Source organism: Podarcis muralis, chromosome 6 (genome assembly GCF_964188315.1).
Source record: "Podarcis muralis chromosome 6, rPodMur119.hap1.1, whole genome shotgun sequence".
NCBI classification, from domain to species: domain Eukaryota; kingdom Metazoa; phylum Chordata; class Lepidosauria; order Squamata; family Lacertidae; genus Podarcis; species Podarcis muralis.
Window position 1 is genome coordinate 15,788,458 of NC_135660.1, and position 25,124 is coordinate 15,813,581.

At 39.9% G+C, this 25,124-nt stretch overlaps 1 protein-coding gene and 1 long non-coding RNA gene across 2 annotated transcripts; both read right to left on the reverse strand.

The window, feature by feature from the left end:
- Window positions 1-3,387: 3,387 nt before the first annotated feature.
- SEC62 (SEC62 preprotein translocation factor) lies at window positions 3,388-25,115 on the reverse strand. The gene is made up of 8 exons (XM_028731546.2): window positions 24,907-25,115; window positions 17,159-17,267; window positions 15,898-16,003; window positions 14,779-14,995; window positions 10,018-10,110; window positions 7,776-7,836; window positions 7,332-7,451; window positions 3,388-5,370 (listed from the first exon to the last, which is right to left on the reverse strand). Exons 1-8 carry the CDS (start codon window positions 24,940-24,942, stop codon window positions 4,898-4,900), a joined length of 1,215 nt encoding a protein of 404 aa, XP_028587379.1. The 5' UTR covers window positions 24,943-25,115; the 3' UTR covers window positions 3,388-4,897.
- Window positions 17,723-24,896, reverse strand: LOC144327949 (uncharacterized). The gene is made up of 2 exons (XR_013393125.1): window positions 22,816-24,896; window positions 17,723-22,671 (listed from the first exon to the last, which is right to left on the reverse strand). It is a non-coding gene; the product is annotated as an uncharacterized LOC144327949 (long non-coding RNA).
- Window positions 25,116-25,124: the final 9 nt, after the last annotated feature.

Here is a 25,124-nt window from a genome sequence, read left to right on the forward strand (position 1 = left end):
TTGGTGTTAAGTTGCAATGATAACCATACTTATTAAGGCATCCTTTTTCAGCCTTAGGCCCCGAGATGTTAAGCGAGCCTGCAAGGATGGCTTTGCAACTGTGTGAAGCTAGGGTGTGAAATGACAGAGAGGAAGACTGGAATGGAGTACGTATCTTAAAATAAGGCATTGACTAGCTTGCAGACACACCAAACGGAAGCACCTCATCTGGCAGCAGTATGTTTCTGTACCACCTTTCTGTTTTATGAATTATTTGTAAATATGTGCAAAAAAATGAGTCATATACTAACAACATTGCAAATCTATCCTGAAGGGCTGCTAAACCTTTGGGTGTAGGCTGTGTTGGAATGAAAAACTGTTAAAATACAAGGTAAAAGTTAGAATTTTTTAAAATGTGACTTTCTTTATGACACTATTTGAGCCAGCGCCCTCTGCTGTCATCTGACACATTATACCTGTTTCATACAAAGGTGTCCTAGTAATTAGAATGCAGGAAATTGTTTTTCCCATGAGTGAAGTCTCTCAACAAAATCACGCCTTTTTCGCTGTATTCTCATGCATTTCAGCTTCTCCTCTACAGTACAGTATTGAAAGTTGTGGAAGCTTTGCAGCAACTTTGCAAACCCATTTTAAAATGCTAATAAACACATTTATCTCCTTTTGAAGCTGGTGCATTTAGCCTGTGCTTCAATTTTACTGCCCACCCCACTTCTGTTGCTGGAGAGTTACTTCCCTCAGCCACAGTCCAGCTTTGGAGGGAATTACCGGAGGGTGCCTTCAGAGGTGGCGCAAGACATTCTGCTGCTAGAGGCAAAGGCACTGGAGCTGCCCTCCACCCCGTCACCGCCTGGCGGCCACTAAAGGTTAGGTGACCCCTGACCAACTCTGGGGTTGCAGCGCTCATCTCGCTTTACTGGCCGAGGGAGCTGGTGTACAGCTTCCAGGTCATGTGGCCAGCATGACTAAGCCGCTTCTGGCTAACCAGAGCAGCGCACGGAAATGCCGTTTACCTTCCCGCCAGAGCGGTATCTATTTGTCACCAGGAACTTTTTGTTGTTGCTGGGCAGATATTTAGCATCTTCTGCCCTCTAGGTACTTTTAACAGTTTCGGGCCTGTGGGTTTTCAGGCTTTCAACATCTGCTTTGTCATTGTGATCTTAACGGCCAGTTCATTTCCTCTGCAATTTTGAGTTTGGTCCTGCCATTCTTTTTATATTGTCTTACTGTTAATTGCTCTTTGCAGTTGTAATTGACCTTTTGCTTTGGCTCCTCAGACAAGAGGGCCAGCTCGAGTACAAGCAGCCTCATTTCCCTTTTGACTTTATTGTGGGCTCTATTAATCCCCAAAGGGTCAAAACTGTGACAGAATTTCTGACCAATTTTAACATCAGTCCAAATGAGCCTGAGTCTGGGTGGACAAACATACTATTGGGCACCAACATCTTTTAAAAGTAGTATTGAATACTAGCACTTACCTGTAGTCAAACTAGGCTCGTACACAGCCAATTCCACACAGTTCTTCCCACCCTTGTGGTACAACCACTCTCTGCCTAAGCCTGGTTGAACTGCTACAATATTCGGAGTAAAACCAGCCCCCTTAGAAGTGCAACACATTAATCATGCACCTTGCAGCTATCTGGATTCTGGAGGAATGCACAAGGTTGCTGCATGCTTTGCAAAGAATTGTAGGCACACCCATTTTCTTCTTAGTAATCATCTTGGTGTTTCTTTGAGTTTTCAACAAGATGATGATTTCAAATACGCCTTCTCCCCTCAACTAGATGAAATAATTTTTACTGTTAGCAGTTAAAATGCAAGTAATTAGCTTTGTCATCTGTACTACTTCTTGTAGTTTTGTAATTACAATTCAACTACATGAAAAAATAAGTTTCACTGCTGCCCATCACTGGATAACCACTGCAAATTCATTTTTGCTTAGTTTTGATGACTTCACATATACAGCACTATGATGACTGATACAGCACTTAAAAAATAAAATAAAGGGCTTTCATAGTTGCTGTTCTTCCAATGCTATTTAAAATGTAGATACAACTTAAGAATCTAGTTTTACTTCCTTTTTCAGATATCCTAAACCAGAGGTGGGGAACCTATTCCGCTCCTGACATTACTGGACTGCAACTCACATCAGTTCTAACCATTAACCATATTGGCTAGGACCAATGGGAGTTGGTTCAGCAATGTCTGAGGGCCACAGGTCCCCTGCCTCTGCCCTAATTGACCAGAGATTGGCTAGCAACACTGGCCGGATGAACCCCAAACTGCACTACCACTGCTAACCTGCACTCCAAATCCAGCTGCAATAATATACCTTCATTGAACTCTGCATGACATTGTTGTTGAATGTTGTAGCACCATGCAGATAGAACATTAACTGGCTGGAAGAACCCAGCCAGATGGATGGGGTATAAATAATAATAATAATAAATCAGAGACCTGCAGAAATCTGGACTGTATTCACCTAAATGTAGCATCATCGGTACTTAGTGAGGTGGTAAAGAACAGTCCTCAAAGAAGGCCTAGTGAAACTACCATCTAAGCACATAGCAGCCACATTTCCCCCCACCAGGGATGCAATGGACTGAATTGTCTGTTAACAAAATATATTACACTAAGCATTGGTCAGGAGCTGGTATCCAACTGTCACAACTGAGTAGATTTGATTGATACTAAAAACACAAATAACCAACAAACGCAGTCCAAGTTAATACTGTCATAAGTTAGCATGAATAGATGGGGAAAGTGCAGCTGCTATGGGCTCAAATGGTCATCAGATTACATCCAGGTAAACTGGCTAAAGTAGTTGTGATTTACTCCACTGATGTGAAAAATCTGCCATCAACCTCCAAGAGCTCAGCCTAATTGTCTTATTGCACTAAACTGAAGAGCAGTCTTTCCAAGGCAGCATTCACTACTCAGAATTGAATACTTGACAAGCTGCAAGTGATCTAGATGCCATTTCAGTTACTGTTCTCTACTGTAGTTCCACATCAAGCCTTGGTCACTGCACTGCCCATGAATGGCTCAGTGTAAAAAAAGGGCGTGCTGGCAGAGAGAAAGAGAGAAATTGTTTTAGCAAATCCATATTTAAAATGTGTTGTAAGACTCTAACACCTTTTGAATGAACACCATGAATTACTGAGAATTACTGCGCAGCTGAATAAGAGGATTCTGAGCAAGTGCAGTGAGAAATAAAACACACACATTTAAAGCAATAGATCGTGGTGACAGGGCTCTTGAAAAGAGAAATAATTGAATGCTGCTAACTCAAAACTGCTATCAAGATGAACAGAAAAATGGAAACAACATACCATTTTACTTTCCCAGCTGTTAAATGAGAGGAATAGGTAATAAGCAAGTCAGACCACATTTGTGAATGGTTTTTATCAATGCACACATAAAATGCATATATTTGCACAATCAGAAAAAATTAACATCTTCAGTCAAAACACTGGTGATGGAAAAAGCAGTTCAAGGAAAAAAGGAGAGATCTGTTAAGTCAGCTATCGAAAATGCAAGCAAGTAACTAGCATTATCTCTTCACAGTCACTTTGCTAAGAAAGAACTGAATCTGTATTCATAATTTCAGTTTTAGGCTGAAATTCAATGATTCAGAGGAATGATGTAAAGTCTTAACTTTAAAAATGTTTATAGAACTAAACACACAATGGTCTTCCAAGTCAGTCAAATGAGGGATGCATAAGAGAGAAAGTGAACAATCAGAACTCCTTCAAGATTTCAAGAAATTATTTGGTCTTGGTAATCTTTTTTTTATGAGCTTCTTTTAATGTTCAAGCCAAGCCTATCCTCTCTCATGGCAGTGTCTACTCATCAAATACAGTACTCCACTTTCTGAAGACAGAAAGAAATAAAAGACTAACATTAAGGCATACACAGAGCTACGCTGTCTGCTTTTGTTGAATTAGAATCAGTTTACTTGGACTTGAATACGTGGAATGTTGGCACAAAACTAAAGCAGTAGTGAACACAGCTGCCAATCTCACTGATTCTGTTAGGTCCTTGTGACTTGCATTTCCCTTACACACACACATTCTGAAATGGCTTTTAATTATACAAATTGAAAACTGGATAAATCCTCCAAATAATAAGTAACAGGTAAAATAAGGGGGTTGCTTTATTTGTATGTTATGTACAGAATACACTTCTTGTAGTATGATGGGGCAAGTCAAGACAAGAGCTATAACCTCCAAATTATGCTCTCCCCCCCCCCCCCCCGCCACCTGTTGACGATGACTTCTTTGCTCTGAACCAGATGGACAGAACAGTCTGGATTTCCTAAGTTGGTCACACACGGTTAAAAAGTTTAAAACCCTACAGCCAAGTCAGCATTAACTTATATGTCTTAAGAAAAAAAAATATTCTTAAACAAAAAGTTCTAAGAAAAGTCTTACAGTTTTATGAAGATTAATAACAATATAAATAGAATGAACCGAAAAGTTCAGTTGTTGTAAGTATCAATCAAATTAAGCTATTAGGAATAAATGCAACAAGTGCCATTTTAAATTACTATTCTGGAAAAGTGTAGTTACTGAAAACATGCAATTTCCCAAAATATTATTAAAAGAACTACATTCCTCCGTATATTTGATGACTTAAGCAGACCAAAATATCTGACTGACAAGTTGTGAAACAGATGGCTTTTGTAAGTGTATATTAGATTACTTACAACAACTATCAAGTTAAGTGGTTTTCTTCTGTTTGTAAAACAAATTAAGAACTATGTTATAAAGCTGTTTGGCTAAGCTGCATCTGTATATTTTAGCAAATAAGGAAGAAATGAATGCTGTCAAGATGGTGTAGCAGCCAACATAGAAAATCCAACTGTCTGCACAAAATTTAGTCCCAAACTACAGCTGAATTAAGATTGTTCATGTAAAGGCCTAGTATCTTGCTCCTCCTCTTCCTCTTCCTCCTCTTCACAATCCTCTTCATCCGTTTGCTGGTCAAGTTCCTCTTTTGTGATCATTTCAAAATCATTTCCATTGCCACTACTGTGCTGGGACCGGTCATCCTCCCGCCTATCACTGTCTGTGTCCGAATTCCGCTCTCCGCCAGAAGCTTCTGATCCCAAACCTCCCAGTGGATCAGCTTTGCCGTCCTCATCTTCTTTTTTCTCACTATCAGATTTCTCCTCACTGTCGAATTTTGGTTGCTTTTTGGATTCGGACTTCTCATCTTTCTTGGAATCAGCTTTTGGTCCTTTGTACTCATGTGTATACAGGGGCCTGAAGGAGTCAATGAAGCCAACGTCAGCAGTCAGGTTTGGCAAGAACCAGAAGTGATGTCTTCCGCCAGTTATCAGCCAGATGATAAGGAAGAGGATGCAGCGGGCTACAAGAAGAAAACGTCCAAATGTCTTAAACAGAATATTTACAGAACACAGAGCTACATTTATGTTTGCAAATGACAAAATGCCTGAACTGGCAAAGCAGAAAATTCTGAGTGAGAGAAATTAGGTAAGCCACTGCAACCTTGGGGCCCACACTTAAGAGGCAGCTCAGGAATTTAAAGGGCTCTGGGTTTCCCCACCTCCAATTCTTTTCCAGAAATTGCTTTCCATATCTATTAATTACATTAAGATCAAGGGTTAAAATGCAAACTCAACTGCTGAGTTCCAATTAAGGCCCTAACATTCTTAAACTGCTTCACCACTTGTTGAAAATCTGTATGGTGTACATTCTCTACTGCCAGTTAATGACCAACTTTGGTTGCTGGCTAATAGTTCAAACTACAAGGTAAAGGTTGAAAACATTAAAATATAATAATATTGAGTAAGCATTCCCTTTCAATTCCACCAACAAGCAATACCTAAATGGTTAAGATGCTCATTGGTTTTTGTTTACTTACATTTCTAGACCACACTAAACCTCACAGGGCAGATAACAAAACATGCATTACACATATACCATATAACAAAACATTTAAAATCAAATTGCATCATTACCAAACAATTTTAAGCCCTATTTTTGCTTGGCTGCGGATACTGCAATCTAGCTCCAATGATGTGGCTTGAGCACATTCAAAAGGAGACTGATTGGCAAGTCTCTAGAAGAATGAAATGTGTAAGCCCACAACCACTCTACATGCCCTTGAGGAATAGACATATGCAGCAGAACCAAGAGGGAATTCTGAACAATCACAATCAACACAACTGGAAATATAATAGTAATAATACAGTGGTGCCCCGCAAGACGAAATTAATTCGTTCCGCAAGTTTTGTCGTCTAGCGAATTTTTCGTCTTGCGAATTATTATTTAGACAAAGGAAACAAAGTCGCGAGACGTTTTCGTCTTGCGAAGCAAGCCCATAGGGAAATTCGTCTTGCGAGGCAACTCGCAAACGGAAAAACCTTTCGTCTAGCGAGTTTTTTGTCTTGCGAGGCATTCGTCTTGCGAGGTACCACTGTAATATATTAAGGTAAGCAGGGACCAATACATTTTTAAAGTTTTAGAATATGAGAGACCTCTATCTGAGAGACTGTAGGTATCTGGAGCAGATGCAGGAATATCTGGAATAAAACCTGATTCTAAAGAACCATTTCAGTTAATTGTATTTACTGTCCTGTCTATGCTCAGTAATTTAATTAATTTGCACACTACAATCTCAAGAATGTTAAAGGGATCTCATTCTGTCTCTTAACCTTTTCCCCTGCCTCGTTATACATATATATGTTTCCTTCTAGCTTCCTTTTACTACCAAAAATAGTTTCAGCAGTGAATGCTTTCACGTAAGTAAATTAACTGCTTGTAGCCAGTGGCAGATAGTTAAGCATAAAGCTGTACAACCAGGTGCCGCCCCATATAAAACATGGTTCCGTGAAGTGATCATATGTGCAGTAAAGCACAGAATACCGTTTTTATGCTGTAAATCAAGTCTCACAGCAAAGCATCACAGAATACCCCTCCTGTAGGTTTAGCACTTCTAATTGTCAGTAAGGAGACAAAAAGTCTCATTGAAGCAGTAAAGCTAGAGGGAAATGGTAAGCACAGTCCTAAAACAAGTCATTGCTGCAAGAGCAGTCAGAGGAAATGTAAGCAAGACTACTGTACAGGGACTGGTTCACTTAGCTTCTCCCATGAGACAGAAATGGCAACACAAACATCAGAACTGCTCCCGCTGCGTGAAAGCAACCAGAATGATTGCACACTTGCAGTCAGCTTTATTACAAATGGCACAATGGTGACATATGGTGGCCACCTGGGAAACATTCACATGGTGCAAGGCAAGTCTATGAGATGCTTAAATCTGAACTGTGAGAGATGGAGAGGAAGAGAAGAGAAGCACACACTTACCAACAGCCAGGAGGAGAATACTAGCCACAAAACACCCTGCACCTACGCTCAAATAATAAACGCCTACTCGCATCTCTGCAGGCCAGAGTGGGAAGAGAGTTGCAGCTATAACAGCAGTCACTGTTAAAAGAAAGACAGCACAAGCATAAAAAATACTGGGAGCTTTAGGACTGAAATAAATGCAACAGCGCCACTTTAATTTGGGGGGGGGGGATGTTTTGAGACCTCACAATTTGTCTTGTAAAAGTGGGTGCTGTGCCTCTACAGAATATGGGTGTAATCCACTACAGTGTTTGCCCTGCCCAAAACCAATTAACATCTATTGGAACTTAACAAGCCCCATTTATTTCAATGGGAAGGGGGGGATTTGCCCCTGTGAAAGCCACAGATGTGCTAAAAGGTGGGTGGGTTGCCAGTTTCACCCAACAGTGCTCACTTACTTACCAAGTATGAGTCCCATGGCAAATGTTTTAAAATGAACTGGGTCATAAATCCACACATATACCTGGAAGGAGAATGATTACATAAAAATTAAACCAGGTTCTGAAAACAAAGGTTTATGAGGAAGCTGATTGGAAATAATATATTCTGCTTGCAATAGTTCATCACTGTAGCATGTAAAGAAGCCTAAACATTTTCTCCGTGACCTGAGGCAGCTTATTAATGGGCTGAGCTAAAGTCTTGTTCTCTGTGCAACAATAAATCTATGTATTTTATCTAAGCATTGCAGGGGGTTGGAACAGATGAGCCTCGGGTCCCTTCCAACTCTACAATTCTATGATTCTATGTCTGGGGCTGTGCCTCTTCAGACTGCAGATGGAAGTTTATATCCTTTAATGTTCCTTCATTAATATATCCTTTAATGTGGAAAAAGTTGCTGGCATGTAGAAAACTGTGCATCAGGAAGAAAACTGCAGCCTTTCTCCATGACAACTAGTGCTCTCTCTCTCCCTCCTCTCCTTCATGTTATGTTTTTTCAGGTTGCATCCTGCGGTGACCCGGAAGTACCGGAAAGGGTTACTTCCGGGTTTCGCCGCTCGCGCATGCGCACAAGCACCAAATCACACCGCACACCTGTGCAGACACGGTGCTTCAGGTTGCGGGCTTTTCATGTTGTGAAATGGATCCCGTTCACAACCAGAGGGACCACTGTATTGCAGTGAGGGAATGAAACTCAGACTCAAGTCTAGTTCCTCAAGGAGAAACAGGTCTAAATATTTATGGTTATTAAGACAGATCTGGGAACCTGATCAGCACTTCTCTGCAGAGTGGGCTGGGGATGGATGTATAGGGGAAAAGCAGGGCTGGGTGAAGATGCTTCTCCTCCCTGCCCATCACTGTTTCTGCACAACACCCATCTACCATTGCTTTCTGCAACAAGAGCAGCAGACATACATCTAGGATCAAAATGGACCGGGGGGGGGGGGGTTAGTGTGTAGGGTAGAGAGGTATCACGTGAAGAGCTACATCTCCCCTGCAAACTGCCCTTCCCTTTGTAGCAGAGAAACAGTGGTGTGGTTCCACCACCAAATGCTCAATTAGCCTTATAACAACATCTGAGATCCCATAAACCCACAATGCACCCGCGATTTGAAGCGCAGGCCTAGAGATGCAATCTATTGAATCCAGCCACAACAGGTAATTCTTGTCATGGCTATGAAGAACAATTGGAAAGTGCTGTTCCTTATTTCAAGCAAGACTAATGGTCCGTCTATGGCAGCAGCTTTCCAGGACTTTAAGGCAGCAGTAAACCTGTTTTTGAATAAGCGTACACTTTTTGGGGAGCAATAACCAACAGTACCAGGACATAAGAATTGTCCTGTTAAATCAGACCAAAATCTATCTAGCCTTGGTGTGGAATTTATGCATGTTGTGATTATGTGATAAGTAAACTAAATATGAAATCTTAACAGAAAAAAGCCCTTAGATAATGACTCCTATTTTATTAAAAAGATTTATATCCTGTTCTTCACCTAATGGTCTCAGAGGAAATTACACTCAAGTAAACTACATCACAACAGTGTCTCCCAACCTAGTACTCTCCAAATGTTTTGGACTACAATTACCAAAGAGTCTCCTTCTTTGGAGGTCTTTAAGCAGAGGCTTGACAACCATATGTCAGGAGTGCTCTGATGGTGTTTCCTGCTTGGCAGGAGGTTGGACTCGATGGCCCTTGTGGTCTATTCCAACTCTATGATTCTATGACACCATCCGCCTCAGCCAGCATTGCCAATGGTCAGGGATTTGATTGATTGATTGATTGATTGATTGATTGACTGACTGATTGCATTATTGCACCTTTCTGAAACAGTTGGGGGCACCAGGTTAGAGAAGACTGCAGTAAAACAACAGAACAGAAAAATATATATTTTAAAAATAAAAAATCAAAACCAAGAATTCCCCTATTTTTATTTATTTAACAGAATGTATAAGCCACTTGATTGTAAGAAAATCCCTAAGCAGTTTACAAAAATACTTTTTAAAAAAATTACTGATAAAAACAGCTAAAACGGGTATTTTAAAACATTACCAAACACTCATAAAACCAGAGCCAGATGTCTCCAATTCTGACCAAGTGCATCAAGAAAAATCTAGTCAGACTAGTGGATTTCTCCACATTTTTATTACTGGTAAACATTATAGACAGGAAAACATTTCAGCAAAAGAGATTATTCAGATACTGTACCTCATTTCCATCCAGAAAAACCTGATCTTCATGAGGTTCAAGTTTGAATTTTCTCTTTGTCTCCTTCTTCTTAGGTGTGCCAGGAGTCTCATCCTAATGACATATATTGGAAACAATTGCCAGTGAAATTGTGCTCATGAGAACACCTCATGTAGCTGGGATACAAGAGAGCCTTCCCTTCTGCCTTTGTTCCCAAATATTCATTCAAAAGCAACATTGAGGATAAGGACATGGTTCCTCTTCAGACCATGGTCTTTGGACTGAGATAAACTTTTATAACTAGGCATTTCCTTTTGGGGAACCTCCAGTCTGTGGGCCTGTCTGGCAGCACCATTTGCCCCATGGGGCCATGTTAGACAAGCCATGCCCACCTGCCGTTCATCCTGATGTCATATAGGACATCAGATGGAAAGGCAGGTAAAGGTGGGGTATGGCCAAATGAGGCTTTGCAGGCACCACCAATCCAAGGTGCCTGCAAAGCCCTTTCTGCAGTATCTCCTAAGTACCTGACAACCAGTAGGTTGTCAGACACTTTGCAAGCAGTGTTTGGAATGCCCCTTATGCTACACTTCCCAAGCACTGGGCGTCGAGTACCTGGACAAAGGGGCTATGCAACCTTCCCTAAAAGAAAGAGAAATTGTCCCATAAAGAATTACAACACGTTGACACTTAATCTCCTAGAGATAAATTTGACAGGTGTGTAGGCCCTGCCAGGACTGGAGATACAAAGATCTTATCCACTGAACTGAACAGGTACCCCATACCCGCCTTAAATCCATTAAAATTCTCCCACTGATTTCAGTTACATGCAAATCAAGGAATGCAACGTTGACAAAAAGCTAAACATTTTGTTAAAATTTACTATTTAGTATTATTGAGCACTCAGAAAGAAAGATACAGACACCAATTGTTCTGACTGATTCTCTTTTCTTCCATAGAACACAAAGTTCTAGAACAGGCTATTTATACTTTAACCTCCTCTTTATTAGACCAATTCCCCCAAAAGATATTAACTCAAACATGCCTCTATAATATAGGTTATTTAATGTGCATCTTTTCAAATACATTCTTAAAACTTTCCTGCCTGCATGTCTGCCTAGCTTCTTACTCTCCCCCTTCTCACAGTCCTTGCCCTGGCACATGCCTTTGTGATTCCCCAGTAATGTTCCATCACTATGGACTGAAAAGACTGCTGGGGTGCCATGAATTCTTACCTGTGCTATGGAATCTCTCAAGCATGTGTGTTACAAAAATAAGTGCACAATGCAGCCAAAAATAAGCCCTTTTTATTTTCACCAATTTCAAAAGGAAAGATTTAAGCACCTGTTAAAATATTTTATTACAATCAAGGGACTTTTTATATGCTTAGCTATAGCTGAATGCTGTTAATTATAATTTACAGTTGGTAATTGCAGACAAAAAATGAAGAATGCTCAAAATAACAACAGTTTACTCACAATGTGCACTCATTTAACTTGTGCGCATTCAACTTTACGCGCTTGGCAAATTTTAAAATATATGAATAAAAAGGAGCTGAAAGTGGGTGGGTTGCCTGGGAAAAATTCTTTTAGGCAATACCACCTGCCATTCTATCCAATGCATTTTGACTACACACAAGTTTGGCTTTATATGCTATCCCCAGAACATAACCCCCACATAAGTTGAGCCTTGCTTGTACAGTATTACAATCTGGTTTCCAGCCTAGCTATAGCCCTGAAACTCTCTTGATCATAGATGGTAGACATGGAGGGGGTGGGAGGAGAGGGGATTATTGGTTTATGGGTTGGTTTGTGGTTTTTTTGTTCTTGTTTTTATTATGCATTTTGTATTTTTATCTTGTATTTTTATGTTGGGAACCACCTTGAGATCAATGGATGAAGGGTGGTATACAAATGTAATATACAGTAATAATAATAATAATGCATTTTACCAGCTGCAATGCTGTCTAGAGAAAGCGTCAGCTACACACACAACATTCAGACTACACTACTGTAATATTATCTACATAGGGCTGCCTCTGAAGACAGTCCAGAAACTTCAGCTAGTGAAAAATTCAACCACCAGAATACTTGCCAGGGCGTGGGGTGGGGTAGGCAGTACGGCCACACCACACAAACTTTGCATCAGTTGCATTGGTCAGCCATTCGCTTCCTGGGTCAATTTAATGTGCTGCCATTAAAATTCAAAGCATCAAAAGGGTTGGGACCAGATTATTTGACAGACTACCCAAACTCACAGAAAACTGCTCAGGCCCTAAAATCAACCTTAGAGCACCTGTTCTTGCCATTGAAGACAATCAGATTAGTCAGGAACAGGACCCTTTCAGGAATGATCCTACATCTGTGAAATATCCTGCCCTGAAAAGTCTGCTTTGGGTCCCTTTCGAATTAACTGGCCCCTAAAAGTGTCCTTATCCTGTCAAGTTTTCTATTGATTTTCCCGTGACACTCCTACCCCAGATATGACTTTATATGTTGCTAGTTTATTATACTATTTGTCAGTTGGTTTTTTGAACATTTTTTTTTGTAAGGGACTGTATAACGATTTGCCCTAAAAGGGCACCCCCTAAAAAGCTTATCTGGAGAGTTGGTGGGCCCTTCTAAACAATGTAGTTTGTGATGTCTGGGGGGGGGGGTCTTCTGAAGGAAGGGGAGGATCGACCATAATCCATCTTGTATCCTAGAATAAGTTAACAAAGTTTATGGAAGGAAACCATGTCCAGTAGGATAACCATGATAGTTGGTTGAAGCAAAAAAAAAAAAGCCTTGAGGCACTACATCTGCTCTGACCCATCACATAGACTCACAATTTAAGGATTTACAGCAGGCATTTCTCAGATTACAATACAAATCCAATGGAGTGAAAGAGCAAATCAGCAAGGTCAGACCAATTTCCAGAAATAATCAACTACAGGACAGATGAGGAAGAGAAAGCAACAGACCACCATTTACAGCCACCTACAGCTCCCAGATATAGCCACTCAAGCATGTATAATCTACAGCCCATCCTGGACAATACTGCTTCCTTCTCACAGGTCTTGGGTAGTAGGCCTGTTCTTGCTTACACACAACACCCATAACAACTACTCGCCAACAAGAGCTCATATAACAGAACACAAAAACAGGAACCAGGCCCTGCAACAAACCGAGATGCCAATTCTTTTCCCATACCTTCTCTGACAGCAGTATTACAGGACCTAAAATAACATCAATAGTTCATTCACCTGCTCATCTTCCAATGCAATATGTCATCTGCCAGCAATGCCCTTCTGCATTCTACATAGGACAAACAGGCCCATCCCTACACAAAAGAATCAATGAATACATATCTGACATAAGAAATGGGAATATTCATAGACCAGTAGGAGAATGCTTCAATCCACTAGGGCACTTTGCCAATGATCTTAAAGTAGCCATACTTGAACAAAGGAATTTCCAAAGGAGGCCACAGCATGAAACAGCTACATTACAATTCGCATGATCCTCCAGACATCTTGGAGGGGGTCTTCTGCACACAGTAGGATGAGCAACTTTCCTTCCTTCTACAAAGCTTTTTAGCTGACTTATCTTGAGATTCATACTATCAATTTTAGCAGCTGATTTTTTTTCCCAGCTGACAGATGCATCTTTTGCAGAAATACAAAACAAACAAAAAACTGTAGGGAAAAATTCTCAGGCCCAATAAGGACTAAGCATTCTCAGTTGCTACAGCACATTGAGTTGGTTGGTGGGGTGGTTGGAATGGGCAACTGTGGGAGAGTGGGGGAGAACAGAGGGAGGACTAGATGAAATGTAGTGTCATGGAAAAGGGCAAGGCTGATACCTGAACAGGAAAACTCCAGAGGACAGGAATATGTGTTTCAAACAAATTGTAAACTCAGTAATTTTATGCATCCTACCTGAGTATATTGTATTTCTAAATAAGAGACCTTGTATTTTTAATGAAACTGATATTCATCTATGGTTAAATTCACCCCAAGGATTTCAGTTTTCCTTAAACTTAAATCTGGAACCAATACTAAAAGAGGTAGTTATCAAAACAGTAACTTTTTTAGAACTCGAAACTGTTTACAGTATGCATATGGTACAATCTTAAGCACATATATTAGTATTTATTCTTGAAATTTTAATATTGAACCTAATGATGAAAAAGAGAGAAGGAAATTATGTCTAACCGTGTCTACTGCCTCTTCCCAAATTAGAGTGCCCCGACAGAAACACATTTATTCATACACAAATTGGGATGAAGATTACTGTACACTGCAGAAAATACTTCTCACAAATCTATTTCAGAAATAAGTAATAGAAAGGGCCACTGAAACCTACTGAACACCTTTTGAGCACCCCGAAAAAATTCACAGAACTATCTCTGTAATACTAATCTTATTAAATGTTTTATTAAGCATGTCTATTAATATGACAGCAAAAATGCTAAAACTCTCTTAAGTGTGTACCTTGCACTATGTATTCTTTAATTTCTTTTAGCTTTTTTCACTTCTTCCTGTAAAAACAAGTCCATACTGTTAATGTCCTCCACTGAACATGTACAGTTTTTCTCATGAGGAACTATATTACAAAGACCCCAAAGTATTATGAGAAAAGCTATGGTAAGTAAAGAAATCCAAACTAGAAGTCTTTAACATTAATCTTTAATATTAGTTCTTTGCAGTTTTTAATTTTCTCTCACTCTGAATGGAATGCTATTTAATCCACTGTTTATATTATGGTTTCATCTCAGCTGGACTTGGGGATTCACACTAACCTTTTTGCCTTCTTCTTTCTCACCATCCTTCTTCTTTTCCTTCTCTTTCTCCTTCTTAGCTTTTTCTTCTTTTCCGCCATCTTTTTTGCTCTTTTTCTCATCTTCTTTTCCACTTTCAGTCTTTCCTTTCTCTTTTTCCTTTTCTTTCTTTGCATCCTTGTCTGGCTTCATCTTCATCACTTTTAGAGCTCGGTGGAAAAACTGCTTCTTTAAAAGTCTTAGAAGAAAAATTCAGTTCATGCTTAATCTGGGAGTCCACTGCTAAAGTGGAGTCATATGGTAAAGTAAACTCAAACTACTACTTTGATCAAATAAGCAATCCATTCTACAACTATGACCAAACCAAGTCTACATCACATTTGGCAGGTTATTAAGAAAGATGGAGGGGGTGGGAATCTCTTAAATAAAAATTGTATTTAAAAAACAGTCATCATTAGAATAGTGCCAGAGCTTGATTACTCCTTGAAATTTTTGTAAGCTGCTCAGGAAATAGGATTGAAGAGCAGTATAAAAATACTTGCCATACATAAACTTATTTTCTTATAAGCACATAAAATATCAATCTTCCCTATCGGTTGCCATTTCACACTTCAATATATGCACATGTTATTAATTAAAAAACAGTGACAAATGGTAAAGGTAATAGATGACAGTGAAAATTAGACCACTATTTCCAACACATTTTGACAATATACCCTAACCCAAGGGAGCTCTTCATAAAATACTGATAATAAAAACCAGCCAACTTTAACATTTATAGGCAGTTTCTTCTATTCCTACAAAGCATAAAACTATAATCTGACAAGATAATAAGGTCTTGTTGCTGAGTTTTTGGAGTTCTGCTGCTGCAGTAACAAAGTAATTTTCAACTGAATGTTGTAATTCAACTAGAATAATCCTAGCTGCATAGGCTGTTGGGATATGAGTAAAGCCATACAGTAGTAGCAAAGACCAAAGACAACTATGGAGGATCTATGGTTCCATGACTAGTCCCGATATAAAAAATACTTTCTGATTACCTGGACATAACACAATGAAAATACATTTTAATTCATTCTGTAACATTATATTTAGGAGTATTCATAGTGTTTACAACAACATTAAAACAACCAGGCCTACCTGTTGCAATAATCAACTACAGACTCTCGAGTGGTAAACAGGGCTTCTTCTCCTTTCTTGGCTTTCGCCCACTTAGAATCCAGAAGGCAATCCACAGCTTTGGAAGCTAAAAAGAAAAACACACCATACCTCTCACAAGAATGCTACACTGGAAAAATGTGACCAGTCCTAAAGAAAATGGAAATTTTGGAACAGTAATAATTTTGTTCCTCATTTGATGACGTGCCTGTCTAAAAAGCTCACCCACAGTAGAACCCAACAATTTTTGAGTCCAAAGAAAACCTAGGAAATGATTTTGATGGATTAAGACATTTTCACTTTTACTTTTTTCTGGCTTCAGCATGAATAAACCTTGTACACATAAATCCAATGTCTGGAAGTATTTGAAGCCTTTTAGGTTTGTCCAAATTTCTATACTCTTGAAGGAATGGGAAGCTGAGGGCCTTTTATTTGAACCACACACTGTTATGTCTACTCAAAAGTAAATTGCAATGAGTTCAGTGGAGCTTACTCCCAGGTAACTGAGCAAGAAGTGCAGCCCAAAGCTTCCATCTGCTGCAAGTGATTATGAAGATAAACTGCTTAGTGGATTAAGTAGGCCGAGGACATTTTGGCAGAAAGCAGAGTGCTTCCTCCATATCTTTTTTCTTTTTCTAAGATAAAAATGAATTGTTTTACAGACTTGCTGCCCTGTGGTAGTTAGATATTCAGGGTCCTACACAGTGCAGCAGTTCCATAGAAGTACAACTAGGATATAAATTGTATTATTAGATATAAGTTATCACAGTTAATGAGATGGCATCAATGGTTAGTATGGGAGAAGGCAAAAACTATCTTGTCTGTTATCACTGCTGTTGTCATAAGAGGACACCAACCATCATCAATCCATTTTCCACTGGATTATTATGACTAATACCATAGGAATATTATGTTTGTTGTGTTATCACCGCCGTCACTCACTCAGGCTTTCAAATCTGAATAAAAATAAACACAGTCTGAACCAGAAACTTCTACACTCTGCAGAAGATAAAGATTCTACTCCTACCCTGGAATTCACTGAGGTGAAGTGCAGACCATAAAATGCTCTTATTAAAAAACAAAAAAATGGGGGGGGGGGGGAAATCAGGCTGTGATTAGTTTTAATCAGATTGTCATCCCCACTTATCTCCCAGGTAAAAGAAAGAATAAAAACATTTTCCTCCAAGTGCTACAAATATTGACAATCAGGTTGCCACATGATTTGGATAATATTTAACCTTACCAATGAAGTAATCCACTCTGTGACCCATCATATTGGTAGACTTGGTTGGACAGTTGAAACGCAGGTATTTAGCAACAGCCTTTTCCTCCTTGAATGGCTCACCCACCTCCTTTAAGAGAAAGCAGATCAAATGCAAATTTAAAGCAGAAAGCTACAGTATTTTCATTTGTACTGAAATTTTACAAAGCTCCTCAACTCACTTTCATAGCATGTGAAACATGATGCCTCAGATAGTTAAACGCTAATATTTTGAAAATACCTCATTATCAACAAAGACTCTTGAGAAATCTTAAAAGACTAACAAATTTATCATAGCATAATCTTTCATGGACTATAGTCCATCAGATGCATGATATAGGAAATATGAGGAAATTTACCTCCCAAGACCAAATATAAAAGTTAAGAATGGGTAACCACATCAATTGTTAGTGGGACACTATTCTAGATTCTTTGCCTCTATCAGCAGGTCAGCATGCTAACACATAACAGAAGCAACCACAAGGTGGGAACAGAGCTAGCTCTTTTGGAAGTAATGCAAGCCTATAAATGGCTAATAAATAAATAAAAACAGAAAGGGCTGTAGCTAAACGTCTGTCAAAAAGTTGTGATTAGGGATTCTTAAAACTAACAAGATTTTAAAACAATGTATTTAGCTCTGTTTTCTATCTTTTAATGTTTCACCTACAACAAGGCAGCTAAGTAGTAAGAAGGAATGGAAAGAACATGCAAGCTGGTTAAAACACATACAGACTTGCTAAATAATATAAAAAAGTTATAGTACTGGACAGTTTCTGTTTGGTTGAACAAACTATTAAAATGAAGCAACCACGCTGAAGCCACAGAACATTCTCTACCTGCTACAAGACAGAAAAATCATGTTGAGCCTGTGAAGCAAGTTTATTGATGACACGGCTGTTTCTTCCCTTTTTGCAAACAGGTTGGAGCGTCCAAAAACAATCCTACAAAAACTATACAGTGTTAAGAGAGATAAATCCTGGAAATTTTTGCTAATCAAACTAATCTGTAAGAGGGGGGAAGGGTTAGTTTTTAAATTGCTTAATGTAATTTATGGATCTATGGAACCCCTTAAAAAGATATGGCACACAAATTCTTCCAAATGATTGGAATAAAACTTGGGTATCAATAACCTCAAAATCTGTTTCCAGTTTTCTTGGGGGAAATGCCTTAAAATTATTACACAGATGGTAATAGCACTCCTTTGCAAATGTCTAAAATATTTCCTTCTAGATCACCTAATCGTTGGAAGGGTTGCAATAAACTTGGTACTTATTACCATTCATGGTGGGAATGTTAGTTGGTACTATTTTTGGAATGTAATTTTGACATACATGACAATTATTAATAAAAAAAACCAACACTATTGCTTCTTGTCCAAAATTAATGTTCCTGAATATTTTTGAAGATACCAATGTAACTATATTGTCAAAAGAATTGGTCTTATACAGTATATGATCTTGGCAGCATGAATAGTAACTGCAACTCAATGGAAAACAGTAAAAAATCTTAAACTGGACACTTCATACCAATCATTCTGGAATACAGTTATAATAGGAAAAAAATAATGCAGAAATTGAGATTTGGCATTCCTTTGTGACATATACAGCGGAACCTTCATTTTCAAGACAACCCTTGTCACAAGCCTGGCAAATCTAGTACTATACTTGATGAGCTGATGAAGTTGAAGGTCTTTACTTGGGTTTTGTTATTTTAACTTATTCTACGTGCCCACTTTAGTTTTGTTTTTCATATTTTAATTTTTATCTGTTATAATTGTTTTCTCTGTTTTATATAATTATAAAATGAAATAATACAAACATAATAATAATAATAATAATAATAATAATAATAATAATTAATATTCTTAAAAGAATGTCTATTGGATAGAATTATATATGAACAGCCGCAGAAAGCCAATCCCTCCCAATCCCCATAAAATTACTAAAACCAGCACCTCAATTCCACATAGATCAGGAGGAAGCTGCGGGTAGAATGGGGCCGTGTCCTCTGGACTCTCATCTTCATATCCCCACATGAAATCTTTGTGCAGAAATGAACCAGTGGAACAAAGTATGTCCAGATGAAACCTTAATCACTACACTGAGCAAAGAAGGCACGTTTGCTCTGAAGTCGTAGCAAAGACAACAGCTGCAGCTGCTAGAAGCTACTTGGGAGCCTATTCTTTTCCCTATGCAAGCCACTGCGGGTAAGGAAGTAATGTTATGCAAATAAGGAAACAATGTCATCATATCTTAAATTCTTACACGTTCACCTTGGTATGTTAAAATCTCTTTTTGCAAGAGGGCTGTTTAGCAATGGTGCAATATGATAGGCTAACTAAAACAATAGTCGTTTCTGTAATGTACTGTCTCAGACACTTAATTACACTTGCTTGGGAAATACTGTTTGTACGTCAAAGGTAGGCAACTTGTTATGCACAGAGGCTCACATTAGAAAAATACAATTAGCAGTTTTTTCAGCATATTCTAAGTTCATGTAATTAACATGATAGACTACTAACTACCTACTTAGAGAGCCAGTGCGGTGCAGTAATTAGAGTGTCCAACTAGGACCTACAAGACCAGAGTTCAAAGGGGGGGTGGGGCTGAAGCTCACTTGAGCATGAAGTTCACTGGGTGTTGGGCCAGTCACTATCTCTCAGCCTAGCCTAACTCACAGGGTTGTTGTGGGAGAAATGAGAAGGCGGAGAACCATGTACAGCACCTTAAGCTCCTTACAGAAAAAGGTAGGATATAAATGCAATGAATAAACAAACAAATAAATAATAGGGAGCCTTTTTTCTTTTTCTTTTCTGCTTTAGGACTACAGTGGTACCTCTGGTTGCGTACTTAATTTGTTCCGGAGGTCCGTTCTTAACCTGAAACTGTTCTTAACCTGAAGCACCACTTTAGCTAATAGGGCCTCCCGCTGCTGCCGCACAGCGAATTCTGTTCTCATCCTGAAGCAAAGTTCTTAACCCGAGGTACTATTTCTGGGTTAGCGGAGTCTGTAACCTGAAGCGTATGTAACCTGAAGCGTATGTAACCCGAGGTACCACTGTAACTGTATTTCTATTCTGAATGCAAAATATTTTATAAATGGTCTCCGTGGCCAAAGGAACTCCACACAATACACAATATTAAAAATCTTCATTCTAAAAACAAACAAACAAAAAAGAAATGGGTGAGATTCCCTGGATTTGGTATGAAATAGGTTCTAGTTAACAAGTTTAAGCTTGAACTGGTTTGGATCAGGCCCAGGGTAGATCACCACTGCTCATCTGAACATATAACCATATGTAATGAAATTTCATCTCTTGCATTATTCACTAAAGCCCATATGTAAGCAATTTATTAGATTTCTAGGGTCCAATCAACAACCTATAAAGAATCAACAGAACACAATGTCTGTCCTATATATATTTCCATATATATTGAATCACAAAGTTGCCTACCATACCACTGCACTAAAAACATAGTTCATCTCACAGAAACTGCGTAGAAGGCTGCCTGCACATTTTGCTCCACAACTTAAGTCTAGAGACATTTTTAAAAAAATGAAAACTCAGCAACTGGAGGGCTTGCTGACTGAGGGTCCAGTACATCAGTACCTCTGTGCCTGCCTCTCAGCAGCACTGCATATAACAGATTTCACTTGAATCGGAAAGTGACTTGCACACAAATAGCAGTGCTTATGGTAAGCAGCTGAATGTAGGTGATGGCTACAGGGGACATGGTTAACTGCACCAATGGCACCTGATCACATCTCTAAAAAGGAATGCAGAGATAGGAAGAAGAGAATGTAGCTCCCTTCCTTGTCCAAGCAACCACTGCCTACTTTTCCAGGTGACAAGATTTTGGTTCTTTCAGACTAATAAGCACGTGATAACTGCGGAAGTGTTGTGAATTTGAGGCAGAGATCATGTTGCCTTGGCTTCTCCAGTCTCTTATCAACAGAAAATAGCTACCCAATATCAGTGTTGCCTTTGTTTGCCACAGCTGTTTTTACAGTTTCTTCAAAGAAACTTGAAGCAAAGGTCAGTTTAACATAGTTACCCATGCAAGAAGCTGGCACGCACAGTCTGTTCTTAAAGAGCATTTTTTGTACCAACTTCCCCGCTTGTGAGATGAACTGCCCTCCAAGAACCAAATTAACTTAAATGACTTGAGATTTGAGTCAATCATGTTTGTAAATCATATATCCTGTTCTTTCAAGACAGAAATGAAAATGTCTGAAGTTTAAATCTTAAGTGAAGGTGCTCAATATATATGACTACAGTGGTACCTCAGGTTAAGTACTTAATTCGTTCCGGAGGTCTGTACTTAACCTGAAGCACCACTTTAGCTAATGGGGCCTCCTGCTGCTGCCGCGCCGCCGGAGCCCGATTTCTGTTCTCATCCTGAAGGAAAGTTCTTAACCTGAAGCACTATTTCTGGGTTAGCAGAGTCTTTAACCTGAAGCGTATGTAACCTGAGGTACCACTGTAATTTTTGATGGGATGGATTTTTCTACTGTAGTATGTCAATTAATGGCAATGTGGCCACAAATGTGATACAGAGGATAACTTCAGTTTTCATTAACCAAGACTATCAGAAGTGTATTACGACACCAGTTTTAGTTATACAAATAATTATACTAATACAGAGATCTGTATTTGTTTTACTTCTATGATTCCAATACAGTACATCTCTCAGTCACTGTCCCTCTGGTGCTATTGCTCCAGGTGTAGCTATTAAGAATTTATGATAGTATCATTCATCAGCCTGCTATTCATTATGACACCAAACAAAATATAAAATTGATATATATATATTACAAACCTTGAACAGAGCAATGTGACAATCGGGGTGTTTAAACTGAAATACTGTATAGAAATATTAGAAAAGTGGCAAAAGGAAATGGCGTAATCAGGGGCAAAACTAGGTAGGCTTTATTTCACCTAGGTCAAAGACCTAGTTTGGAACCCCTCATGTGTATTTGTGTACACACATGCACAAACAGGCTGGGAGCCTCAATGGCACCCCTTGGGGGGAGAAACCCAGCTAGGCCCCCCCAATAGTTGTGGCACTGGTCATAATTCAAGAAATAGTGCTACTCTTGAAGAGAAATAATTGCTGTTACTATTTGATATAAACTTATTTGAACTAGTTTTTCCCTCATTAAAGAAATTTTACACCATCCAGCACCCAAACAAAATATATTTAGAAAGAGATGACTGCACAATGTATTATACACTAAACTAGCATATTACTAATAAAGCATATGCTAAGTATCCAAAGCTGTCAGTAAATGTTTTGCATGAGATCAACGTCCTGGCAATCAAAGATGCAATATACTCATACTGTGACACTCAAAAGCAAAGGTCCATAAACATTTGCAAGAGATTACTCCAGCTTTATCTAGGAACAGTTTGTGAAATGTTATCTCCGCTGGCATGTAAAAACAACAAACAATATTTTAAAGAATCTTTTCCAATACTGAAGAGCTCCTATAACCTAGATCAGTGTTTCCCAACCTTGGGCCTCCAGCTGTTTTTGGACTACAACTCCCATCATCCCTAGCTAGCAAGACCAGTGGTCAGGGATGATGGGAATTGTAGTTCAAAAACAGCTGGAGGCCCAAGGTTGGGAAACACTGACCTAGATAACATACAAGATTATTTTTAGTGTTAATTGTGAGTAACTCAGGCTTCAAACTGTCCTACAGTTTAAACCTTCTTTAGACTATATATTAATTGGGGAGGTGTTGAGAGAAGCCTCACATTTTGGAGGCAATGAGGGGGAGGGAATTTCAGAATTAAAAAAAAAAAAACAGGAGGAAGAGAGGTATATAGTGTGTGTCTGCAGCTTATTCACAATCTTTATGGTTTGGTGAATAGTTTTACCAAAGCCACAATGAGACAGGATGGTAGTTGTCAAGTTGGCCATGATTATTTTAGAATACATTTCTCAAATATTTGTTGGCATAATTATTACAATCAAATAAACATTATGCTTAGGCTGCACAAAATTATAACTGCTAATAATATCATATCTTGTTTTTGCCAAGCGTTGTTAACTGTAAAAACAATGGTCCACCTAGTGTTAATATTCTTTACAGACTTTGCATATTCTTACCCTGAACGCAACATAAGTTAAACTTTTATCAATATTGTCACTATTTGGCCTTTCCACATTTGAACAAGTTTTGGAAGATATTGAATTAAATAACCTTAACAAACATAGCACAGCTTCATTGACACAGATACTTTTTAAGATGTATTTGTTCACTACAGAGCACATAACTATGTGGCATACCTAACATATGTCATCTATTGCAGAAGACTTTATAGCATAGCTTTGAAGTGAGAAAAACTTCCCTTCCCTTCCTCTCATAATGAGACTACCAAAAATAATTACTGCAGTTGACTGCAGAAAAAGTGACTCATTCATATGCTGTCACTACATCTGGAACATCCAAGAAGAAACACTCTTCTAGGTGTGTGTGAGGATGCCTGTGAACCTAAGGGCATCGCAGAAGATGATAATGAATACAGGTCGTGTAAATGAGCGAGCGTGCTAGAATTAGCAGGATTGAGCAGAAGTGAAAAACTGATATTGCAGTGCAACAGGGTGGCATCCACTAGCATGCAACAAGCAAGCTCCACATGATGCAGATGTGATTAAACAGCATTAAGTATAGTGCTCACCAAATAGGAAATTCTCACAGTTACAGGTTGTATGTGTGACAACCATGCATGCTAAGTCTATATTTTAGATGTATGTGAAGTAGATAGCCTACTATGCTGGTGTAAAGAGAAGACAGTTTATTGGGGAATTCCCTCAGGGTTTCACAGGTACATTTGGCAATGAAGTGGGTTTTTTTTTTGGGGGGGGGTAGTTCCATGCCACAACATGGTGTGGGTGTGTAGACAATTAACAGTGGAAAGATGATTGCAAACAGCTGTTGTGATGGTAGAAACGTTTACACTGTTTGTAGGGTGAGCCTGGAAAAGAGTGCCGGGCTGCCATTTGGGGGAACACTAGGCTTCGAACCACATAGCCAAGAAATGCGACGGGATGCCCCTCTGCGGAGGGAAAACCACCCGGACCGCAGAACAGAAATGGGGAAAGGATGAGTCGTGATGGGACTGTAGGTGGGGCACCGTCAAGACGCACCCAAAAAGAGCACGGCGGTGAGACGCAGATGGGAGAGGGGCTCGCTAGTGACAAGTCCCTCGGGGCACAGCGCCTGGAGAAGGAGCAGCTGTGTCCTGGCGTTTGGAGCTGGGGTGCCCCACAGTCCTGTGTCACCATCATAGGGACTGCTCTGGGGGGGGGAAGGTGTTTGGTGGGGTGAAAAGGGCAGATAGACATCCTGGGCTGAGGAGAGACATCTGCTCAGTATGGAGCTACTGGAGGGTGGGGTGGGAACGCGGGACTGGAGCGCCCATCCGTCTCCCACTCAGGAAAGAGGCGCGAGTGGAGAGTGGGGGGAGGGAGAGAGAGAGATATGCCCTGAAGAGAAGGGGAGAGCAGTGACGTGGCTGGCCCTGTGGCGAAAGGAAGATGGAGGGGGGGGGGCGAGAGAAGAGAGGGAATAAAAGAGGCCGAAAAGAAGGAAGGCGAAACTACCACAAGAGGCACTGAGGGGAGGGGGAGTCCCTGTGGAAGGCGGGGGGGGGGGGGACGGAGATAAAAAGGGAAGCGGTTCCCGCCGGCGGTTGGCGAGGAGAGGAGCGAGCGAGGTACCTGAATCCGCTTCCTGTGTCTCCTCCGCTCCGCCATGTTGTCCCCGTCTGGTCTCCCGGTGACGTGGGGCTGAGGCGAGCGCGGGGAGGGGGGCTGGGAGGAAGAGGAGAAGGGGGGGGGCAGATTTTGTCTGTGTGAGTGAGTGAGAAAGGGAAGCACAGACACAGGGACGGGAGGAGGGGAGGGAGGGACAGCCGGCCGGCAACCTCGCGAGAGGC

What these genes read in the sequence shown, in the direction of transcription:
- SEC62 (XM_028731546.2), bottom strand. Translation starts at nt 24,942, where the DNA reads ATGGCGGAGCGGAGGAGACACAGGAAGCGGATTCAG. An exon ending in AGAAAGAAGAAGGCAAAAAG is followed by an intron (nt 10,111 to 14,778) that starts GTTAGTGTGAAT and finishes ATATGTCATTAG; the next exon opens with GATGAGACTCCTGGCACACC. An exon ending in TATTCTCCTCCTGGCTGTTG is followed by an intron (nt 5,371 to 7,331) that starts GTAAGTGTGTGC and finishes TTCTTCTTGTAG; the next exon opens with CCCGCTGCATCCTCTTCCTT.